General features: G+C 40.6%; 1 protein-coding gene across 1 annotated transcript in view; it reads right to left on the minus strand.

The window, feature by feature from the left end:
• The window catches only part of LOC145343247 (homer protein homolog 1-like), a 103,891-nt gene extending 79,925 nt beyond the window's left edge, over nucleotides 1-23,966 (minus strand). The window contains exon 1 of the mRNA XM_080189346.1: nucleotides 23,292-23,966. Coding sequence (XP_080045472.1) covers nucleotides 23,292-23,296 — 5 coding nt within the window. The 5' untranslated portion in view covers nucleotides 23,297-23,966. The remainder of the gene's footprint in view (nucleotides 1-23,291) is intronic.
• Between the last annotated feature and the right edge of the window lie 1,537 nt (nucleotides 23,967-25,503).

Consider the following 25,503-nt stretch of genomic DNA (forward strand, 5'->3'; position numbering starts at 1 on the left):
GGAGTAGGGGCTGGGAGTGTGCAATGACTGACCTCTGGCTCCACCAAACCCACTTACACTTGTTAGAAAGGATGATGAGCATCAGCAACTGAATCAACTTGGTCCTATCATCCATCTCCTTTCCCTCCACCCAAAAGCTGCAGCTGATCTGCACCAAGAAAACAGAGCAAAGCAGACATGCAACCAAAAAGTTGAGGGGAAATTAAACCATGCCTTATCTGGCCACAACAAGGTACATCATAATCAGATGTTTACAGCATGAAAACAGGCCCTTCAGCACAGCTTGTTCATGCCCCCAGTTTGAGTCATGTTGAGATAAAAAGGTAGTATTGGGGTTCTTGAGGTAAACAAGTCCCCAAGATCTGGAATATACCCCAGAATACAGAAAGGCAAGGGAGGAAATTGCTGGAGCTGCGAGAAAAATCTTTGTATCCTCACTGGCTACAGGGGAGACCCCAGAGGTTTGGAGAATAGCCAATGTTGTTCCTTTGTTTAAGGGTAGCAAGAAAAATCCAGGAAATTACAGGCTGGTAAGCCTTATATCAGTGGTAGGGAAATTACCGGAGAGAATTCTTTGAGACAGGATTTACTTCCAATTGGGAATAAATGGACGTATTGGCAAGAGGAAACAGGGTTTTGTGAAGGGGAGGTCATGTCTCACTAACTTGATCGAGTTTTTCGATGAAGTGACGAAGGTAGTTGATGAGGGTAGGGTAGTGGATGCTGTCTATATGGACTTCATTAAGGCCTTTGATAAGGTCCCTCATGGTAGGCTGGTACAGAACGTGAAGTCACATGGGATCAGATGAGCTGGCAAGGTGGATACAGAACTGGCTTTATCAAAGAAGACGGAGGGAAGCAGTGGAAGGGTGCATTTCTGAATGGAGGGCTGTGACAAGTAGTGTTCCTCAGGGATCAGTGCTGACATCTTCGCTTAAATGATTTGGAGGAAAGTTTGCTGATGTTACAAAAGTTGGTGGATTTGCAGATAGTGATGAGGACCATCAGAGGATACAGGAGGATATAGATTGTTTAGACACTTGGGTAGAGATGGCAGATGGAGTTTAATCTGGACAAATGCGAGGTAATGCATTTTGCAAATTCTAATACAGATGGGAAATATAGAGTAAATGGCAGAACTCTTAATGGTATTGATAGGCTAAGGGATCTGAGTTTATAGATACACAGGTCCCTGAAAGTGGCAACACAGGTGGAGAAGATAGTCAAGACAGCATACAGCATGCTTGCCTTCACTGCCCAGAGCACCGAGTTTAAAAATTGGCAAGTATGTTGCAGCTTTATAGAACCTCAGTTAGGCCGCACTTGGAATAGAGTGTTCAATTCTGGTCACTACGCTACCAGAAGAATGTGGAGGCTTTGGAGGGGGTACAGAAAACATTTACCAGCTTGTTGCCTGGTATGGAGAGCATTAACTATAAAAGGAGAGGTTGGAGAAACTTGGTTTGCTCTGACTGGAATGACAGATTGAGGGGACACCTGATAGAAGTTTACAAGATGAGGCATGGACAGAGTGGATAGTCAGAAGCTTTTTTCCTTAGGTGGAAGAGTCAATTACTAGGGGGCATAGGTTTAAGGTGTGAGGGGCAAGTTTTAAAGGAGATGTATGAGGATTTTTTTTAAAAACAGAGGGTGCTTGGAACTTGCTGCTGGGGCAAGTAGTGGAAGCAGATATGATAGTGACCTTTAAGAGGCGTCTTGACAAATACATGACTAGGACGGGAATGGAGGAATGTGGTCCCAGAAGGGTTGGGGGATTTTAGTTAAGTCGGGTCGTGTGGTCAGTGCAAGCTTGGAGGGCTGAAAGGCCTGTTCTTGTGCTGTAATTTTCTGTTCTTTGTCCATGTTGCTCAGTTTTAAAACCATTTAGTCCCAAATTGCCCACATTTGGCCCAAATTCCTTTATACCCATTTTACCCATGCAACTGTCTAAATGCTTTTTGAAAGACAAAAATTATACCTGCCTCAACTATTACCTCTGGCAGCTCACTTCAGACACTCACCACCCTGAAAAAAAACTGCCCTTCTGAACCCTTTTGTATTTCTCTCCGTAAACCTATGCCCTCTACTTTGACTCCCCCACCTTTGGGAAAGATAGACAATCTAGCTGATCTATGCCCCTCATTATTTTATAGAGCTCTATAAGATCACCCCTAAGCCTCCAGAGAAAAAAGTCCCATTCTATTCAGCCTGTTCTTATGACTCAAACCATCAAGTCCTGGTAGCATCCTAGTAAATCTTTTCTGCACTCTTTCTAGTTTAATAATATCCTTTCTATAATTAGGTGACCAGAAGTGTACACAGTATTCCAAGTGGCCTTACCATCATCATGTACAATTTTAACACGACTTCCCTACTCTTGTGTTCAACATTGACTGATCAAGCATGCTGAATACCTTCATCAACCTGTTCACCTGTGACTCCACTTCAATGAGCTATGAACATGTACCCCTAGATCTTTGTTCTACAACTCTCCCCAGTGCCCTACCATTAACTGAGCAAGTCCTGCCCTGGTTTGATCTGCCAAAATGCATCACCTCACATTTGGCTAAACTGAACTTTATCTGTCATTCGTCAGCCCACTGGCCCAATCGATCAAGATCCCGTTGCAATCCTAGATAACCTTCTTGGTGGCATTGCTAAACTTACTAACCATGCCTCCTAAATTCTCATCCAAATCATTAATATAAAATGACAAACAGTGGACCTAGCACCAATCCCCAAGGCACACCACTGGTCACAAGCCTCCAGTTAGAAAAACAACCCTCTACAACCACCTCTGGCTTCTGTCATCAAGCCAATTTTGTATCCTAGAATGTTCTTTCCTTGTCAGAAGATGTTTACTCCAGCTGCCATCCTGTAACTTGTCCAAAAAATGTCTCTATTTGTGAATCAGGAGTAATTAAATGTTACACTATGGGAGTGGGCCAGTTGGATCGCCAAGTCCATGTTCTTACTTTTCACCACAAGCCGCGAGTCAAACACTGCTGTCCTGCTAAATTCCCCATCCAAGTATCAAGTGGCAATCATCCACAAGTTAACAAAACAGCCAAGCTCAATCAGGTTCTCACCCAACATTCACATTTGGTACTGTGCAGCAGGAATTACTGGATTGTTCTTCTGCTTTCCTATTCCTGGAACTGAAGCCAACAGCAGCACTCCCCACTTCACTACATATGGGAGATCAGCTAAGTCAATTTATCTGATAGGCTCAAAATCAAATACTGTAATATCAAAATTTGAATTTAATAGCCAATTCAGCCGTTATGACAAACATTAAAAGTAAATTTAAACTTTGGCCAAATTTTCCTTTAGAACAGAAAAAATTCAATTGATTATGGTTTAAGGAAAAATTATTCTCCTTATGTTCATGAACCAAGGTTGAATTATATCAATTATTGAAAATCCCATTCTGAACAGTTGCTGGCAAAGCAGCATGCGATTCAACATTTCCCTGCTTAAAATTTCACTTCAGGCTCACAAAAAATGAGGACTGCAAGGATAGCAGTGTGGCACAGTGGTTAGCACATCTGTCTCACAGAGCACCAGGAACCTGGGTTCAATTCCTTGGGTGACTGTGTGGAGATTGCACAATCTTTTGTATCTGCGGGTTTCCTTAGATGTGTCAGTTTCCTTCCACACTCCAAAGATGTGGAAGTTAGGAGGATTGACCATGCTAAATTGCACCTTAGTGTTCCAAGACATGTAGGTTAGAACAATTAATAGGGTGAATATATGGAATTCTGGATGGGATGTTTGAATGTAGGTATAAACCCAATGGGCTAAATGGCCTCTTCTGCTCCATCATGATTCTATGGAACTTAAAAGCCAAAAAGTGTTAGCATTCGCACTGTCAAGCCCAGAAATGGATCTTGAATTCATGACTTTGAGCACACAAGCTGCATTGATGTTGTGCAGTACTGCAATGTTTAGGGGGCACATTTTACAGTTGTCAAATTTACCTGTTCAAACAAGTCAGTTATTCTATTGTTACTTGTGGTGTCCTTCTCTTTGCAAATTGACAGTCAGGATTGTATTTGTAAACAGTTACAACACTTCATTAACTGAAGTGCTTTGTAAGTGCCTACAGGTATTAAAAATTATAGAAATGCAAGTTTTTTCCCTTTCTATTGCTACTTGTTCAAAGTTGAATCCAGTACACTGAAGGATCAAACAATCCAAATGCAGGCCAAGAACCCAGTTGAGAGAGGCAGGAACTAGCTTGTTATCAGGCAAACAAGAGCAGCCCTTGTTTGGTAGGCAACAGGCATCTCAGACAATTGAGTAGCATAACTCAATAGGACATTGGTGCATCATATCTCACAAAGCAGATTCCACTCAGTTAAGGGACAAAGCTTTAAAAGCAGCAGCATTTTGTCCCTCTAGCTCAATCACATAAGAACATAAGAAATAGGAGCAGGAGTAGGCCATCTAGCCCTTCGAGCCTGCCCTGCCATTCAATAAGATCATGGCTGATCTGTCGCTGCTCAGCTCCACTTTCTCGCTTTCTCCCCATAACCCTTAATCCCCTCTCATCAAAAACCCATCAACCCACGTCTTAAAAATATTTAGCGAGGCAGCCTCCACCACTTCAACGGGCAGAGAATTCCAGAGATTCACCACCCTTTGAGTGAAGAAGTTCCTCCTCAACTCCGTTCTAAACCGCCCCCCTTTTGTCTTGAGGCTGTGCCCCCTAGTCCTACTGTCTTTTTTGAGCAGGAAGAGTCTCTCCACCTCTATCCTATCCATCCCATTCATCATCTTATACGTCTCAATGAGATCTCCCCTCATTCTTCTAAACTCTAACGAGTACAAGCCCAGTTTATTCAGCCTCTCCTCATAGCTCAACCCCCTCAACTCCGGTATCAGCCTAGTAAGCCTCCTCTGCACTCCCTCCAAGGCCAAAATATCTGCGCAGGTGCAGCGCCCAAAACTGCACACAGTACTCCAGCTGCGGCCTCACCAATGCCCTATACAGCTGCAGCAAGACCTCCCTACTTTTATATTCAATCCCCCTCGCTATGAAGGCCAGCATCCCATTCGCCTTCCTGACCACCTGCAAACATTTCACAGAACTTTGGAAGAAAAAGTCTGCGTTGTACTTTGCTTCCAGGTAATACTTTCCTACAGCACAAAGCAGTGAACATGTTCATTTTAAGTCACTTTTAGCAAGCATAAATAAGCCATGCTATGAGCTTGACCGATCATAAATTTGGTGTGGCCTTGAGTACAGTCAAGTGCTTCCCAACCCCAGAATCACATCTAACAGAAGAAGTTTGGTTTTGGGTTTTGCAAGTAATTATGAGGCAGTATGGTGGCACAGTGGTTAGCACTGCTGCCTCAGCACCAGGCACCTGGGTTCTTGCATATTCTCTCCACATCTGTATGGGTTTCCTCTGGGTGCTCTGGTTTCCTCCCATAGTCCAAATGTGGGCAGATTACGTTGGCTGGCCATGCTAAATTCTCCTTAATGTCAGTGGGATTAGGGTGGTAAACATGTGGGGTTATTAGGGATATGACAGGACCTGGGTGGGATTGTTGTTGGTGCAGGCTCGTTGGGCCAAATGGCCTCCTTCTGCACTGTAGATTCTATGATTCTATTATAAAAAACTTGCTTTCTATATGGCACAGCCTCAGCTAGAGTTAACTTGCCAAAGAGTCAGCACCGCTTTCTCCTGTAGGATAAATGCCCAATTTCAAATGATCACTCTTGTTTCTTTTATGTGTAACCTCCATAACTTGCCTGGGCTTGCAAGGTCTTAGTAACTGTCCTGGCTGGAGACAATTTACACCTCTCTAACCTGTGCTTAACCTTCTCTACACTACTATTGTCTGCACCTGTAAAGGCCTGATTACCAGGTAAGGCTTGCATACCAATCATTATCTTGTAAATTGAGTCTGTGCCCTACGTATGCCCTGTTTGTGAATCCAACTCTTCATTCTCCTGATGAAGGGGCAGTGCTCTGAAAGCTTGTGCTACCAAATAAACCTGTTGGACTTTAACTTGGTGTCAAGACTTCTTATTGTGCCTATCCCAGTCCAACGCCAGCATCTCCATATTATTGTACTCACCAAAAGAAATAATATGAAAAGCTTCAGCAACATCTCTTTTCTCCCCCCCCCAATCTATTTACTACCAGTGTACTCTTCTCAAAGTGATAAATCTCTACACAAAAAAGGTTGGTTAGGATAGTGTCAGAGATTAAACTGAACATGCCCATTTCCAGTTTTAATGATGTTGGAATAGAGACACTACCATAATAAGACTACATGCCTTCATTTTAAGCTATTCTTTAACCACAGGCAGCTAATTTTTCCAGGCCGCAGGAAAACTCAAACATTCTTGCGTCTGTTAGGATTGAGTCCATGAGATAATATGTCTGTACAACATTGCTTGTGGACAAGAGGAGTGCTTTTTGCCCCCCCCCCTCCCCCAGGGCCAAGCAACCCAATAAACCACCCATTTCCAAAGCCACAAGAATCTGTAACTTTATCATCCCCCACCATAAGGTTCTACCTGTGACTGGGATCCTCTTCACAACCACGGACTCTGTTACACTTCCCTCACAATGCGCATACCTGCTCTTGAAGGCTTCCGTTCTGTGAAGTGGGCTTATCATTCATATCAACCTCAGCAGCAAACCACCATTCCCTGACAGTGTACTTCCATCTAAAAAAATAGGGGCTCAAGGAGGAAATCAAAGCCAGAACTCTACCACCTTGCCCATCATCGAATCACTGCGGGCAAAGATCTGACAGTGAAAATCTTGATTGATCTGAGGGCAGAATTTCCAGTCTCACCCAAACAAGGCTGTAAAATCCCACCCCAACAGTTCTGACATTCCCATGTGAAAGCTGTTTTCATAGTTGTTAAACTATTCTTCAAAAAAAACTTCTGCTAGCTGTCACAAATGCTGAAATTCAACAGCACAACTAAATTGGTGCAGCTTCACAAGTTTACCAATCAGATAGTGCAAATTAGCACTGAGAAACGTTTAATGTGAACTAAAAGTTGCTCAGTCTCAAGTATGGTATTATTATTCAAAATCAACTAAACTACACAATAGTATTTCCCTAAACTACCTCACTAGGTAGAGCACTAAAATAAACACTTGTGTTGCCAATAGTCTAAACCATTTTAGATCATTTCCACCTGTGCTACAACAGGCTTCCAATTCACATGTATTAGAAATGTCAATATTCAGTCCCCACAAAACAATTCTATTGGGAATACTGCAATGTAATTAGTCAAGCAATCTGAAATGTGATTCTTTAGCTTTATACTTAGCATGTAGTAATACATTAAGATTTGCACTGGCAAATAGAAGTGTACCTTCTGCAAGAAAAGGGAAGAATACTGTGCATCTGAAGAAAAACACTTTTTAAAATTGGGTATGTTGTATTCAAAATCTCACAAGACTCAAATATTTCAAGAAAAGTTTAACTCAATTATAAAATTACTTAGCAAAACTTGGCTCACTTGGTATTACAGTATTGTTACCACAGATGAAAACCATTCGTGTCTGCATCCACCCTCAAAACTGAGAATCAACTTACTGCTATTCCCCCGTACACAATGTTGCTAATGACTTCGAATGCCTGGATTGAGCTTACCTCCACCATACTCCCAGGCAGTGCATTCCTGATTCAAACCAATTGAGAAAAAATTTCTCATATCACATTTACATCTTTTGGAAATCACTTTAAATGTGTCCCCCCCATTGTTGATCCTTTTACAATGTGGTGGTCATGCAAGCCCTTTTTATCTATTTTGGTTTGAAGCAATTGAGAACAGATTTCCCCCTATCTACTCTGTCCAGTCCCCTCATGATTTTGAAAATCTATATCAAACCGCTTCTTAGCCACCTTGTCTCCAAAGGAACAGTCCCAACCTCTCCAAATTATCATAATTGAAGTTTCTGACCCTCGAACCATTCTTGCAAACCTATTCTGCACTTCTCCAGTGTGTTCACATCCTTCTAAGAGTGGGCTACCCAGAACTGTACATAATATTCCTGCTGAGATGCATCATCACTTCTGAAAACAGGTTACCAAAGGTTTGCAAATCTACAGCTACTGGATATAATGTAGCCTGATGAACTAATGCAATAGTGCTGCATTATTGCAATAGTGCTCTTCTTCAAATGAGACATCTCATCCTCTTTTGGCCCATTTGCTCTGCTTGTTCTAGCAGTTCCAGTCAATGATGAAATGGCATCTGTAACAGAACACTCCTCTGGTGCCTTGGCTAAATTTTTCTTCAACTGCCACAAAGGTAGACGAAAAGGACTTGCACTTTATGACCACAGAATGTCTCAAAGTACTGTACAATCACAAAAGCACTTTAAGTGTAATCATTGCAGTAATCATGGAAAACTAAATCAACTAATCTACCACTGTTTGTAAATTCTTACTCTGCCCAAAATGGTTGCAGTATTGACCTTTATAAAGTAGAGCTGCACTCCAAGTAGTAATTCGTTCCTTGAAGTGTTCTTGGCATTTCTTTGCAAAACCATCATTTCAAGTTTTTAAGCTTCCCTCTGAATTGAATACAAACTATGACACTTGAAATCTGAAGTACTGGTTTCTTCAATCCAAAAACCACCTGACAAGATTCTGCAAGTCAACATTTGTTTTTTTTAAAAAAAATGAACATTTTTTAAAAAGGGAAATTTCCTACATTAAATACTGAAAGCTAGATAAATTCTCATCTTACCTACTTGAGTTAGATAGAAAAATTTACTGCAAATATTAATTATTTCACTGATAGGGTTATTTAATCTAAACAAATATACACTAGAATGCTCTGCCACCTGTAAAATGAGGTACAAAATAGTCCAATTTGTAATTTAGTACAAAAGAATTACTTGTTATTTTTCCAGACATTACCAAACCTGTAATATTTCAAAGCAAGGACTGACCCCCTCACAAACTTAAGGCATTGGAATGCAAATGATCTGAGCTGAAGCAATCTAGGACAATTTCAAAATTTGCAGATGATAGAGATTGTGAGAAGGACCCTATAGAACTTCAAAAAGGAGACAGACAAATTGGTCAGATGAGTAGTTTGGTGCAGATGAAATGCTATGCAGGGTGATACATTTTGTTAAGAACATGGAGAAACAGAAAATAAAGGGTACTACTCTCAAGGGAGTGCAGAAGCAGATGTGTACATGTGCGAGAGTCATTGACAGTGGCAGGATAGGTTGAGAGCAGTTAATAAAACAAAGTACCCTTGCCTTTATTAATAGGGTGTTACAATTTGGGTCCGAGTCCAAAAGAGTTTAATGAAGCCCACCTGGATCATGAGTTTTGCACTCTAAATGTGGCTAGTTAAGCGTGATATGTTTCACCTTCAGTACGATTCAAATAACCCACTGGGGAGCACTTTATTTAATATAGTTAACATGTATAGAAAGAAAATTAACAATAACTTCTCAATAACAAAACCACCATGATTATGTACAACTCTTAATATCTAAAATGTTCCAAACAAAACTTCCCTTAAAAAACCCTTTCCACAGGTTTAACAGAGCAAAGACTAATGCGACTGAATTCTTTGGAATGAATGCTGCAGTTCTATTGACGTACACAGACAGGCCTGGTGTCAGGATAGCTTCCCAGAACACCAGGGAGACATTCCGGTCAAGCCACCAACAGCAGATTCTCCAGGAATCTTATTTTTAGGTAACCAGAATTTCTAAACACCAGGGACAGAGAAACACTTTTCAGGTTTATGTCCCTTCTAAAATGGAAACTGCTGCCAGTCAAACAGAAAGTGAAACATTACATTCATTAGGAAAAAGAAACTGTCCAAAACACCTAACCTTCCTCCTAACAATGCAAGGTCCTAAAAGATCCCAAAGTAAAAATAACCCCATTTAACTAGCAATAAGAGGACTTCTACGGGTAACTCGACAATGACAGATGCTGAGGCTGGGAAAGCTGTAGAGAACAGGATTTTAAAAAACATTTCTTAAAAGGTACACTAACATCACAAGGAGCAGAGAATACAAGAGGTTGTACATACATAATAACTAGTTAGACCTGAGTAGCAGTACTGATTACAGTTCTGGTTGCTGCATTTTAGAAGGTATGTGAAGGCATTGGAGAAAGTGTATGGAAGGTTTATAAAAATGGTTCCAGAGCTGAGGAGCTTCAGTTATGATGCTAGATTGCAGAAGTGGGACTCTTTCTTGGGAGAAAAGGAGGCCAAGAGGAGATTTGATAGAAGTAGACAGGGAGAAACATCCCACTTGTTAAAGAATCACAAACGAACAGGCACAGATGCAAAGTAATTGGGAGAAGCAGCAAAAGCAATATTTCCTCACGAATGGTTTGGGTCTAGAATGCATTGCCAGGGAGTGTGGTGGAGATGATTTTAAGGCATTCAGGAAGGTGCAGGGTTACAGGAGAATGGCAATAAGTGAAATGCTCATTTGGAGGCCTGCTCCTGTGCCATAATAATATTGTGATTCTGCAATAAATTGGAGCTCAAACTTCAGCATGCTTCTTAATATTGATGCATTTAGTGGAACTCTGATGTGTGAACCAAAAAGCAATGAATAATTTAAGCTTTATTCTGGTTATATTTTATGGAGTTGTTGAACACTATTCATGTTAGACAAAACTGCAAGAGAATGATTGTGTTTGTTTATAAGCAGAAAACATCTGTCCAATTTAGTGAAGTTATTACACAGCAGTAGCAATTGCAGACCAAACAACTAGTATAGTGTGTATATTTAGAATCAAAAAAGTATAGGTTGAAAGACAGATTTGAGAAAGTGGTATTGTTTTCATGGAGAGCGAAGGTCAAGGGAAAAATTCAATTGGGAGGGACTGAGTCAATTAACCTTTTAATTCTCTATTCACAAGTTATTAAATGATTCAATGATAACACTTATTGACAACTGGATGTATTCTAATCCTTGGGAAGAAAAACTTGACATATACCAATGTGTGAACAGGAATATCAAAACCCAATTAATATTATGCTCCAGGTAGAAGTGTGATCTCTACATGACTTGATACTCTGATCATGCTTCATGTACCTTTACATCAGTCAAGGCAAGATGCAAATCCTCCACAATCTGTGCACATGGGAAATTTCTTCATGCGACAAAGTCTTTGGAGATGAATTTAACCTAATCACCACCTCACCTACGTTAACAGCTCAAATACAAAAAAAAATTGAGTTGTATGGCTGTTCTCATCAGGTCAAACTTAAGATCCCTGTCATCTATCAGTGTATAGACAGTCAAATGTTGGTGCTTGGCCAAACCAAGGAAAACATGGCAGCCTAGGCACCCAGTTATTCAATCTTGACTCTAGCATTTATCTGTGCTACTGAGATGCTGCTAAGGTGTTTATCTCTTGAGATAACAACTCACCCACTTTTATGCAGAATAGATCACAAGGAGGAAAAATATTTCCATATCAATGAAATTCAAGAAAGGTACAGCCATTGTATTTTAGTTTATTACAAGAAAATGTGTAGGGATTTCCAGGATTCTTAGGTGGCATGGATTTAAGATAACCAATGAAAGAGCCATAGGGAAGATTATTCTATTTTCCTGGTTTAAAAATTACACAGAGCACCTTGTCTGAAAAAGAGTGGTAGAAGCAGATTCAATACAGTCAATTACCAAGAGGGAACTGGATATTTAACAAAGAGAAAAACTTGCAGGACTATGGGAGAAAGCAGGGTGAGACTAATGACTCCTTTCAAGGAGTCAGTGCATGCATGATGGTAGAACAGCATATTTCAGTATTGTCACTGACTATACTAATGCAAATCAATGATGTGCTGTAGAACATCATTCACTGTTCTAGCAAAAACCAGATTAGAGATTGAGTTTAAAACCAAAAACTGCATAAAGAAATCAGTAAGTCAGCTTATTGTGCAGTCTACATCAAGAATGCTATAGATTAGGTTAACTACTAAAAAGATTTCTATAATCAAATCTTAAATTTCAGAATTTTAGTACTGTAGTGGAAACATTGCCTGTAACACCTTTCGTTTGCTCCCCCAACATTCCAGCAACCCCCTCCCCAATCAACTCAACTATTTTCATATTGTTTTACTGTTTAATGATATTTCCCCCAACAGCTCCAGTTGTGTTGTGTTACTAGCAGAAATACAGAAATAACCACTAGCTTACAGAATTAACTTGACCAGCCATCAGGTCTACTTCTGAAATTAAGTTCTTCCTTTAATTTTCTCTCCACAACTCTGGCAAAGCATCATAGAATAAGTACTCACTGTCAGCATGGAAAAGTTTCCATGTAGACATGTAGAGAATTAAATTGCTCTTGACACCTTTTACGTAAGAGTTGAACATGTTTGAAAGGTCATATTGATTGCAGGTTGTAATGTAACAAGTGCTTCATGCAAATTCATTCTACACATTGTACACTGAAAATTTCAACTCCAGCTTGCAAACTGTTTAAGGTGTCAATCTTGGCTCAGTGCTCGCACACTTAGGAGAGTGAGAAGAATGAGTTCAAGACTCACTCCAAAGTCTTGTGCACACAAACCAGGCTGATGTTTCAGTTTAGTACTAAGGGGAGTGCCATGTTATTGGAGGTGAAGAATTTCTGATGAGATATCAAATGGAAGTCCCATCAGCCATGTTAAGTGGATGTAAGAGCTCTCTTTGCACTATTTGAAGAACAGCGGTGTTTTCCCTGGGCTCTGACCAATACTCACTGTTATCACTGTCAACATCAGACTAGATTATGGCTATTAGATCTGTTGTTTGCTCCTTGCTGTACACAAATTGGACATTGTGTTACTTTACATTAAAGTATTACAAAAACTGTTCCTAAAATGCAAGTTCTTCTAGTCAGATCAGATCTTAACAGTTGTACCTGATAATGTTATAAATAGTGCGTGATACCCAAGTCAATTTGCTTCAAAAATGAAAATTTGCTCGAGTACAACTACATTCTCCTCAAAATACGCACTATGCAATTACACACACACACACACATCACCAAGCAGTGGGAATCGTTTACATGGTGTAACAAATCAAAAAAAATTAATTTAGGCTTCCATAATGAACTGAGTAGCACTGATGAGTCTTTTTTTTGAAGAAATGAACAATTGCATTTAAAATAAAACAATGCTTTCTATATGCTTCATCAGTGGAGTACATATCAGCATTCTTACCAACTTGTACAGAAGTTATTAATTCAAATTTTGTAGAGGCTATGAAGACTATGCCAAAAGTCCATGAAACAGTTTATAGCAATGAGTCAATCTGCACAGATGTGTTTTGATGATGTAACCACTTATATTGCAAAGTAATGCCAAGCAGAAACTGATAGCCAAGTTCTGCAACCAGGATCTTGGGTTCATGTCACACTACTTGCAATGCCCATGATTTGCAAGATCTTACTAACTGTCCTGGCTTGAGACAATTCACTCCTCTAACTTAGCTTAATCCTCTCCACTTGCATTGTCTGTACCTGTAAAGACTTCATTACCTGTTAAGACTCACTTCAACCATTATCTTGCAGTTGAGTCTGTCTATATATGCCCTGTTTGTGAACTCAACTCTCCACACATTTTTGAAGGAGCAATGCTTTGAAAGCCCATGCTACCAAATAAACCTGTTGGACTTTAACCTGGTGTTGTGATACTACTTACATTGCAGTATACTAACCAAGAAATTCCCTCCCAGAAGAATACAGCCCCCTTGTTCTCACATTCCACCCCACCAGCCTGTGCATGCAAAGCATAATCCTCCACCATTTTTACCAGCTCCAGTGTGATGACGTCAAACACATCTTCCCTTTACTCCATGTCAGCATTCTGCAGAGACTGTTCCCTTCGGGATAATCTAGTCCATTCCTCCATTATACCCAACACCTTCCCAAACAATTGCAGAAGGTGCAACACCTGTCCCTTTATGTCTTCCATGCTTACCAAGGTCCAAAACTCTCATTCCAGGTTAAGCAGTCTTTCACTTGGGTCTATTGCAATCTCTGCTCCCAATGTGGTTTCCTCTTATAATCAGAGAGACCAAGCACAGACTGGGGATCACTTTGCTGAGTACCTTTGATCTGTGTGCTATCAGGACCCTGACCTCCTGGTTGCTTGCCATTTTAACACGATCCTGCTCCCATACCTACACATCTGTCCTTGGCCTGCTGCAATGTTCCCATGAACTCGATACAGACTGGAAGAATAGCATTTCATCTTTCAGTGAGGCATTTTACAGCCTTCCGGTCTCAACATCAAATTCAACAACTTCAGATGATTAGCTCTATCCAACTTGACTCCTTGGTTTTCATTTTAATTTTCTCTTTACTGTTCTCTACTTTATTTCTTTGTCATGTCTTCATTTTTCCCTCCACCCCCCCATTCTTCTCCCCTTCTCTATATTTTATCTCTCTTCCACCCATCCCCCGCTTCCCCACATTTTTCATCAGTCAGTCTTCCCTTAACTTCTGTTGTTTGGCCATTCACACCTTTTACTCTCCCTATGGATTGCCATTAGCAGTCTTTTCCCCTGGTTTCTGTGGCTATTTCATGCCCTCACCTTGCAGTACAAATAGCTCCCACTTTCTATGCCTTTTAGCTTTGACAAAGAGTCATCTAGACTTAAAACGTCAGCTTTTTCCTCTCCTTACAGATGCTGCCAGACCTGCTGAGATTTTCCAGCACTACTTCTTTTGGTTAAAGAAATTTGCACTTTTGATTAATAAAGTACAGAAACACTGCTAAGAGTGAAGCCATTTTCTGAACATGATCTTCACTCAATTCAATGCATTACATAACCTAACCCAACAGTTACTGAACTACCTAATAGAGAGTGGCTGTAGGAGGCAACAGACATACAGCAATGACACCATGGAGAGATCTGGACATAATAGGAATTTAAAAATTGTCATATTGCCAAAACAATAGCAAATTTATGATAGGCAAGCACAAAGGTCGAGGTCTTGTGGCTCAGTGGGGAGTGGCCCTGCCCCAGGAGCTCCAAGTTTGAGACCTGCGTCAGGTACAATGGCCAAGGAAGGTGCATTCATATGGTGAACAGGACAAATAGCAACCTACAAAATACTGACGCAATGGCAGGCGATAAGAGTAGGAGAGACACTGGTTTGTCATGCTTGATGTGGAGTGGTACTCCTCCAGCAATAAACTTCTGGCAACAAGCTAGGTACTTGTCTCAAGAAAATCTAGCTATGGAAACAGATGAAAGCCTACCTTCTGCAAACTAGATGTAAGGAGAGAAACTACAACAAACACAGGGGTCATGAAATGTGCAAGTTAGGATACGGGCTGCAGAGTTTCAGATGACTTCCAGTTTAAGGGTGAAAGATGGAGGTTGGCAAGGAGAGCAACAATAGTGAAGTCTGGAGATAAAGGCCTGGATGAGGATTTCAACGGATGAGCAGAAAGTGACAAATGTGGGCGATATTACAGGCAGAAATAGTTGGTTTAAGGAGAACGTAGGACCAGGAACTCAGTTCAAGGTCAAACAGAATGACCAGATTGTGAACAGTCCGGTTCAGACTTAGACAATGGCCATGGAGTGGAATAATGAAAAGGGCTTGTGGCAGAGATCAAAGACAATGGCTTCTGTCATCTTAATACTTATTTGTAGAAAATTTCTGCTCACCTAATATGGAGTCGTTGAGAGGCTAAAACACTTAGCAATACCAAAGCAGTAAAGAGAGATGACAGAGTTGGGTGCCATCAGTGTATATGTGGAACAAGGCATTGGTCACTGATGTAGCTTCATGTTGGCCATAACAATCATAAAAAATGCCCAGGAAGTGAATTAAATGCAGCAAGTAATTCATTTATCAGAACAATAATGAACTGCATCTACCCAGCCAAGAATTCACAAACAGAACAATTTCACATTGTCTAGAATATCCAGCTAAACACTCTGCCCCTCTTACTAAGAGGCCCCTCACTACACCTCAAAGGGAGCCTGAATGCTACATAGTTCAAAATAGAGCTATCAGTAGAACCTGTGAACTGCTTTGACTCATTTTACTACGTTACAAGAACTACCCAAATGTAGGTTGCAGCAGTAGTACGATAGACCATTGCATCATGGAGCTGCAAAAGCCAAAAAAATTGTAATAGAAATAATGAGAAAATAACCACGAGGGATAAAAAGATGGAGATGAGGAAAGGAATCAGTCAAACTACTCTGTTTCAGCATTCAAAAGCTGAACAATAGATTTATTTTATTGACTCTGTCAAAGAGAGAAGATGCAATTTCAGCTACAGGGCAGCAATTAAGATGGCTGCAATGTTGATAACTTTTAGCTTCTTCTCATTCATACAGTAATATTAGTACAAAAGCACAGGCCCCTACCAAGTTCTCTGAATTAACTAATTGTAGATTCACTCATTAAAAAGGGAGTGACAAGATAATATAGTCTGTCCTCATGCAATAAAATTCAGTAAGGACTCTGATTTTAAAAAAGTTGTATAGCAAGGTTGGGGGAATTGTAAAAAGGAAAGCACAATTAAGAAAAATTGTGAATAATGGCCATATTTAGATTAGAATGACAAGCATGTTTAATACTGCATTAACTCAATCAAATTAAATATTCAATTAAAACTGCTCTTTTTCCCATAATTATGCACTTTATATAAAGAAAATCATTCTACCCTTATACTGTTGGTTGCAGTGCACATGCAAAGGAGGAAATGATTGAAAGGAATCTACTGTCTCAAATATGTTCAGCAAGCATATCCACCAGTACAGAATTACAAGAGAGAGTTAAAGAACTTCTCATCTCAGCCTTACATGACTGGCTCCTGATTATGACAGCATAACCCCTAGTGCTAGTCATCCATGGGAAATATCCTTTCAACATCAATACTATCAAGACCTTTAAGAATTTTGTTTCAAGGATATCATCATCTTCCTTCTACATTCCAGAGAATATTGTCCAAGTCTATTAAATCTCTTTTTAAGATGCAACTTCCTAATTCCAAGAGCCAGTCTAAACAACATTTTTGCACTTCTTCCAAAGCATGTATGTCCTTTGTTACAACACATCATTTTCTTGCCATATCCGCATATTGACTTTGAAATTCATACACAAAAGTACCCAGGTCCCTTTGAATACCAATATTTCCCATGTTTAAAACAAACTCTGCTTTTCAATTGTGCTTTCAAAGTGGAAAACATTACACTTCGCCATGTTGTATTTCATCTGCAACTTCCTTGCCCATTCAGTAAACTTGTTTATATTGTGAAGCACGGTGGCATAGTGGTTAGCACTGCTGCCTCAGCTCCAGGGATCCGAGCTCAATTCCTGGCTTGGGTCACTGTCTGTGCAGAGTCTGCACAGGTTTGCTCAGGGTGCTCTGGTTTTCTCCCAGTTTGAAAGATGGGCTGGTTAGGTGGATTGTCCATACTAAATTCTCCTTCAGTGTACTGAGTAAGTGCGGGGGTGTGGCAACAAGGGTATTTTCACAGTAACTTCATTGCAGTGTTAAATGTAAGCCTACTTTTGATACTAATAAATAAACTTTAAACTCGATCTCTTTGAAGCCTCTCTGCACATTCTTCAAGGCTTACTTTTCCACCTAACATTATCAGCAAGCTTGGACATATTACACTCAGCCTCCTCATCTAAGTAAAATCAGAAAATGCTCAGCAAGTCAGGGAGCATCTGTCAAGAGAGAAACAGTTAGTAATGTTGCAGGTCAATAACCTTTTATCAGGACTGAGAAAACTTAGAAACATCATGCTTTTCAAGCAAGCGAAATGGGATTGGAAAGAACTACAGAAAAAAAGAACCACGATAGGGTGAAAGACAAGAAATTAAATGACACAGCATTTTAATTGGACAAGTAAAGAAACAAATGTGCCCAGAAGATGCAGGAATGGCAGAATGAATAATTGCCATTCAAATGTCAAACCAAAACTTAAGAAAAAGTAGGGGCAGAGATTATGGTTTAAAACTGTTGAACACAAATATTTAGTTAGGCTAGGCTGCAATGTGCCTAATCATAAGTGTGAGACTAAGGTCCAGCATTTAAACGATAGCTGGCTGGAAGTCTTGGGTCAGGCTGAAGACCAGAGGTTTTCTGCAAAGCAGTCACCCGTTCCGTTTGGTCTCTGACTGCCCGGCTTTGTATTTACAGAATTTGTTTTATTCAAATTTCCAGTATCTGCAGAATTTTGCGTGTGGTCCTCCTCAAAGTTTTTGATATAACTGAGACCCAGGAACTAAACTTCGTGGTACCCCACTATTTACTGATTGTCAACCTGAAAACAGCCTGTCCATTCATGCTACATATTTCTCCTAATCCAATAACTCTAATTTTGTTTAAAAACTTATTGATACCCCGTAGAAGGTTTTTGATAAATCCAAATGCACAACATCCAGTGGTTTCTCCCTCACCTACCCTGCTACTTAAAACCTCAATGTTAATAATACAATTAAAACAGTTTCTATGATCAATTCAAGTGACAAGTTTGAAGAAGTTTTAGTTTTAAAAGCTTTAAACAATTTGTTTTAAAGCAGTACACGTTTATATAAAGATTCAGAAACATTAAGTAGTTTGACAGGGATTAATTTCTACACATCAGAAACAGACAAGTTGCTGTACTGGAGATGAATTCTTCAATTAGGCGCTACAGAATATGTTGACTTCATTGCAATGAGACAAAAATAATTCTCCTGCAGCAGGAGAAATAGCTAAACTGAAAAACATGTACACTGCTCAATACATCTTTATACGGTTATTACATTATTGTATAAATGGATATTTTGTTATGGCTTATACCTTTTCTGTGTCACAACTTAGGATTTCTGCTACCCATTGGAGTTTAAAAGAATGATGATCTTATTGAAATATATTGGATCATGAGGGGACTTTATGGGGATGATCCTTCCACCTATGGCAGAAAATAGAATTAGGGGATACAGTTCAATATACAGGAATTAGAGAAGAGAGGTCTACCATTTAAGACAGACTGTTGAGCTGTTAGCAACACTCGCAGACTTCTTAACTAATTTTATGGACCACAAAAGTTTACACAAAGGATTTTTTGTTACATTACAACCATCACTTTGGATCTTTTACATTTCAGAAAAAACTTGCAGCTGGCTCCATACACATCTATTCCATTAGGATTATTAATCTAGCTTCTTTTGACTGCAGTTTTCTAAATCCTTTGCTTCTCAACTAGACCACATACTGTGGGACTACAAATGAGATCTTGTTACAAAATAAAAACAAAACTTTGGAAATACACCTGCTAGTATCTGAAGAGAAAATACAAGTTAATGTTTCCGACCTGGAAACAGGAAGATCAGCAATTGAGCTTAAAAAACTGAAAAAATCCATAAAAAGCTTCCAGAATTTACAGCACTTCATTAAATACACTGGGTTTTGATCCTTACTTTTCTTCTTAAAGCGACTGACATACCATGCATTTCCAGCATTTTTCTATTTACATTTCCACATTATTCAAGTTCTCAGCTGTTAGGTGATTTCCCTCAGCAGGGGAGCAGACTGATTTTGATGGAAAATGATAACTCTACAGATGATAGTGTCCGAGAGGACAATGTAGATAACAAACAAAATGCAAACAATTTAGATGATCAGAAGATGGAACACAACTGTGGGTTACACTGAAGCCTCTAGAGAAATATAACTCAATAGCATCTCTACTAAAAAGAGCAACTGCAGCAATATGCTTATAGTTACATAGAACATTACAGCACAGTACAGGCCCTTCGGCCCTCAATGTTGTGGCAAATGCTTATAGTTTAAGGGACTGTGAACATTGAACAACAAAATTAGGAGTAGGCCATTCAACTCACCAAGCCTGCTCAGCCAATGATTATCGCTGATCTGACTGTGGCTGTAACCTCACTTTCCTGTCATTCCCCACAATCCTGGAGTCTCTTGATCAAAAAGTCTGATTAACTTGTCTTGAATTTATTTGATGACCCAACCTCCATTACTTGCTGAGGAAGAAAACTCCACAGATTTATAAACTCCGAGAAAAAATGTGTTTGTTATTTCAGTCTTAACTGGGAAACGCCTAATGTTCAAACTGTGTCCCTTGTTCTAGAACCCTCCCCTTTCCCCCCACAAGGGAAACATCCTTTCATAAGAACATAAGAAATAGGAGCAGGAGTAGGCCATCTGGCCCTTTGAGCCTGCCCTGCCATTCAATAAGATCATGGCTGATCTGTCGTGGCTCAGTTCCACATTCCCGCCCTCTCCCCATAACCCTTAATCCCCTCTCTTATCAAAAACCCATCAACCCGCGTCTTAAAAATATTTAGCGAGGTAGCCTCCACCACTTCAACGGGCAGAGAATTCCAGAGATTCACCACCCTTTGAGTGAAGAAGTTCTTCCTCAACTCCGTTCTAAACCGCCCCCCCTTTATCTTGAGGCTGTGCCCCCTAGTCCTACTGTCCTTTCAACATCCACCCTGTCAGGTCCCCTTGGGATATTATGTTTTTCCATAATATTACCTCCCATTCTAACCACTAGCGTATACAGACTTAACCTATCCAAGACTTCCTCATAAGACAAGTCATTCCTCCCACCCACCCCTCTGCCCCTTATCCCAGGAATCAACTGAATGAATCTTCTCATATCTACTTCTAATGCGGTTTTATGTTTTAAATCAGGAAACCAAAACTGTACACAGTATCCCAGATGCAGTCTAATTAAGGCCATGTATAACAGCAGCAACATTTCCCTACTTTAATATTTGATCTTCCTTGCAAAAAAGCCAACATTCCATTTGCCCTTCTAACCAATGGCTGTACCAGCATTTATGCAAATCCCTCCATACTGTAGAGTTCTGCAGTCTGTCAATTTAAATATTCTGTCCATTCTTCCTGCCGATGTGGACAAAACCACCTTTTCCATCTGTCAATTTTTTGCCCACTCATTTAGCATTTCTATATACCATTATAGACTTTGATCTTGTAACAATTTACTTTCCTACTTGGCTCGGTGTTATCAGAAAATTTAGCAACTGTAGATTCAGTCCCTTCATTCAGATCACTCACTGTAAAAATTTGAGGTCCCAGCACAGATATCTGTGGCACTCTGCAGGTTACAGCCTGCCAATCCCAAAATGACATTTTATCCCAGCTCTCTACTTCTTGTTAGTTAACTGATCACTATCCATGCTAATACGTTACCCCCAAAATTATGAGCTATTTTGTTATCTTTGATGTGGCACCTTATTGAAGCGTTGTTTTTGAAACTGAAGCATACCCATACCTACATTGAATGACTTCTTGTTCCTCCATCACCCAGTTACATCTATGGTTTTACACCATTATGTACAACCATTTATTGAATCTACAAACAGTTTGGCTAAGGTTTGTGAAGCTAAACACATTTAACCTGTTGTGATCACAAGTATTGGAGTAGGTAGTGTAACAAGCTTGTATTATTGAGCAAGTAGAAGTACAATTAAACCATTTAGCCAATAAAATGTATTTTTTCATTGCTCAAGTGTTTGGTTTGGCCCCACAGAAAATATTAAAAAGATCACCTCTTACAAAATAGTAAACAGAAAATAAATTGATACAAAGTGAAAAATGCCTTCATCAGACCTGGAATCTTAACTTGAAAATCAATGTTGAAAAATATTCCATTTTAATGCTGAGCTTGAAAATATGGAGTGCTCATTGAGAAAGCTTTAAGTGGGACCATAAACTTCTTGAAACAGGTAAAGGTCTACTCAGAACTTTTAAAACTACCCACATCTGTAGCAAACAATTTGGACAAATCATTCCATGGCAAAATAGAGAAGAGCTTCATAATAAGTTGCAATTTAATTCTTGCTCACTTCAGGAAACCATACCTCTCACTAATGTAGAGATCAAAAAGTACTTTTAAAAGTAGTCGTAACAATGTGGTGTTAAGAAAAAAAAACACTTCATGTTACTAAACCACAATGATTTGTTATGACAAATAACAGTTATTAACTGGTACAATGACACTATAGAATGACCATGTGAATTTTAAATGCAGGGGTTAGAACATTTGAAACAAACACAGGCACACTTGATTTCACAAAAATCGATGTGAAAAATGCCTTCAGACCTGAACTTGAATCTTTTCATATTTTGGCTTTCAAGCTTCAGAAATCAATCATAAAACCCAGTCCACAGCTACCAACTTACAATTAAAACCATATTTGAGCTCTAAATGTGCAAACAATCTTAACATGTACAAATTGTGATGAAGTGTTTAAATAGTCGGCCAATTTATTTTATTAAAAAGATTCAGCTTCATCTAAACCGAATCCATAGCTACCGGGTGATGAGTTTTTTTTAAAAAATAAAAGTTTTACCAAAAATTAAGGAATATACCAGATGTTGTTTCACTAAACTAATCACCCTCGGCTGAAAATTAAAGCCAGACATAAAAGGTTTGAAACACATGAGATATGAAAAGAAAAATCAATGTACTGAATAGCTATCATTCATAATGCTGCTTGACAGACTGGCACTGCATTACGAAGACAGCACGAGTCTAGCTGATTTTTGCCATGTCGGGTCCCAGAGCACTGGAATACAATATCCTCAAATAAGAGCACTTGGAGTTTAATTGTTTCACTATTTAATAAAAATATTTGATATTCAGATTGCTTTAAACACGATTTTAAACTTGGAGTCCTTAACCGCTACTTTAAAGAAAGTGTTAGCACGCCCAATATACTGAACAGTCTTGATTCAGTGCGGTGAACACTTAGAACACAAGTTTTACAGAGCTAGATATCCTTTACATCATGCGGGGGCTGCTGTATATGGTCACAATTGGAGGAGAAAATTCTGGCGTGATCAAATTACAGGAATGGCGTTTTTAAAGTTTCTTAGGTCAGACCCAGGCTAATTTTCAAACTTCAAATTATGTTAATGTTACATCTTAAAACGTACACTATGACTTCGCAGGATTGACTCGGCTCAACACACGCCGTTGCCTCCTCCGACTTTGTAGCAAGGCTGCATGACCAAATGTATACATTTAAAACTGTGAATTTAAACCAGAGGAATGCAGCTAATCAGTCTGAAGGGATTCTGTAACTGACCCTCGCCCACATCCACAGTCGAGTCGCGCGAAACACCCGCGTCAGCGACCTGATATCAACCCGAAAGCAACGTTAGATATTGAACCTGAGGGGGAGAACCGGACTGACTCGACCCACCGTGGGTGATGCAAAGTATGCCTTTCGCGCCCCCCCTCCCCCCACAACCCAACCCCGTACATCAAACAGCTGTAGGGAACAGAATGTCTCACCCCATTTTTTTTCTTCTCCTCCTGATGAAGACACGCCGATTCTCCGCCTGCTGGGAACGCTTTATTGCGTTAATGATGGTGATGGTGCCGAGACCCAGGCTTCTCTTACAGCCAGCCCCCAGCTCAGCTCAGAAAGACATGGCAATGGATCATTTCAGCCCTTAGATGGGAAGGAGGGAGAGCTGCTACTGCTGCCGCCGCCAGCACGGCTGAAACCTCGTCAAGTTCTCCTCTGCAGACCACCACCACCCCCCCTCCTCCTCACTCCCCACTTCCCCCCTTTTTTTTCCCGTCCGGAGTGCCTGGAGGTGGAGGTGGAGGTAGGGAACGGGGAGGGAGGGAGGGTGGGAAGGGTCAACTGATCGCGGCCCCAGCGGCCAAGCTGAGAGAGACGGAGGGAGGCGGTGAGCAGCGCGAGCTAGCTGGTGCAGCCGGGTCAAGATTGCACGCAGGGGAAGAAGAGGCAGTGGCCGGCGCCAAAGGCTGCTCGTGCAGCCGGGTCAAGATTCCAGACACGCGGCGTTCCAGCCGCTACGTTCCATTCCTTTGTCAGCGGAACTCCGGTTCCATTCACTCAGTCAGTATCTGCCTTGCCTCCCTCCTGTCCCTCACACACACACTCCAGCATTTATGTCCGTCCATCCTCCGTGCGCCGGACCTTTAAATAAACGTCAGCGCGTCGCGCCGTATCCCCCCGCTCGCCCCCCGCTCGCCTCGTTCCGGCTCGGCCTGACGTCAAAGCACAGCAATTACAGGGTGACGTCAGGACAGCTCCCCACACTTTCTGCTAATTATACACACAGAGCATCCTGTCATTCCAAATGCCCTAGTTTGGGTTTGAAGAGCCACCCACCACACTGAATCCTGAGTGGCTCAGGCGGCACAACAGGAAGTTAGACGTTGGCAAGGATAATGAAGCTTCAGATATAAGAAAAGTGTTTTTTTTCATCAGTTCAGAGTTGCAGTGTGTGAATTACAGACCTTTAGAATATGCAATGATGGCTGCATCCTAGTGCCTCAATTGAACCTACAATTTCAATTCCTTTGAACATCACAGAAAATGTCCTTTTCCAATCTATGCATATCTAGCACTTTCTGTCACACTTGACAAAACAAGTCAGATGGACCCCCTGGCTATTATATCTTTTGGATTCTTGTCCTTATTCAAGTCATTCAGAGTGCCTTCTCTCTGCATGCTATTGTCACACTGGCTGGATCAACAGCCCATATTGCACCTACCTGTTTAGCAAGTTCTTCTCTGGGTGAGGCTTCGCTTATCAACTTCACCTTTTCCAGACACTTAAAAGTCCAAAAACTTGTAACTTCGAAATAATTGAACACACAGGGCCAGATTTTGACTGCCAAGGCAGATTACTCAAATCAGGAAATACCCCACTTGCTGGACCTGCCTCAGTTAAAAATGTACTCCAATACATGCAATTTTCATTTTGAGGTCAGGTGTGGGTTGGATTTGGGCCTGTTGAGTCTGGAGATAGAGTGTAAGTGGGCATGAGAGTGGGTAAGTACTGAGTGCGGTGCGATTAAATGGCCATTTCAGACCCTGGAACTTTGCCCCAGTTGTTTCAGAAGACAGTAGGCATACTTGTTCTTGTCCCTCACACTTAGTCATCCACCACACAAACCCCACGACATCTCATATCCTCCATGCCAACTCAATGCCAAGATATGTCATCCATCAAGCCCCATCCACCCCCTCATACTCCTATACTCCCTCCATAACCCAGTAATCACCATGGGCAGACCTCAGGAGACATGTGGAGATTAAAAAAAACTTCTGTTAATGAAGTACAGCTCTCACTCATATGTGATAGGGAGAAAATTCACCTTCATAACATTAATTCAAAGCTTTTAGAACCCCATAGAACTCCTACAGTGCAGAAGAAGGCCAATCAGCCCATCAGGTCTGTAACAATTCTCAAAAAGAGCATTTTACCCAACCCCCCCTCCTGCCTATCCCCACAACCTCACACATTTACCATGACTAAACCACCCAATTGACACATCTTTGGACACTAAGGGGCAATTGAACATAGCCAATCTATCTAACCTGTGCATCTTTGGCTGTGGGAGGAAACCAGGGCACCAAGAGGAAACCTACACAGAAATGGAAAATGTGCAAACTCCACACAGACAGTTACCCAAGGATAGCATTGAAACCAGGCCCCTGGCACTAAGGCAGCAGTGCTAACTA

This window comes from Carcharhinus amblyrhynchos, chromosome 5, assembly GCF_965287045.1.
Source record: "Carcharhinus amblyrhynchos chromosome 5, sCarAmb.v2.hapA, whole genome shotgun sequence".
Classification (NCBI taxonomy): domain Eukaryota; kingdom Metazoa; phylum Chordata; class Chondrichthyes; order Carcharhiniformes; family Carcharhinidae; genus Carcharhinus; species Carcharhinus amblyrhynchos.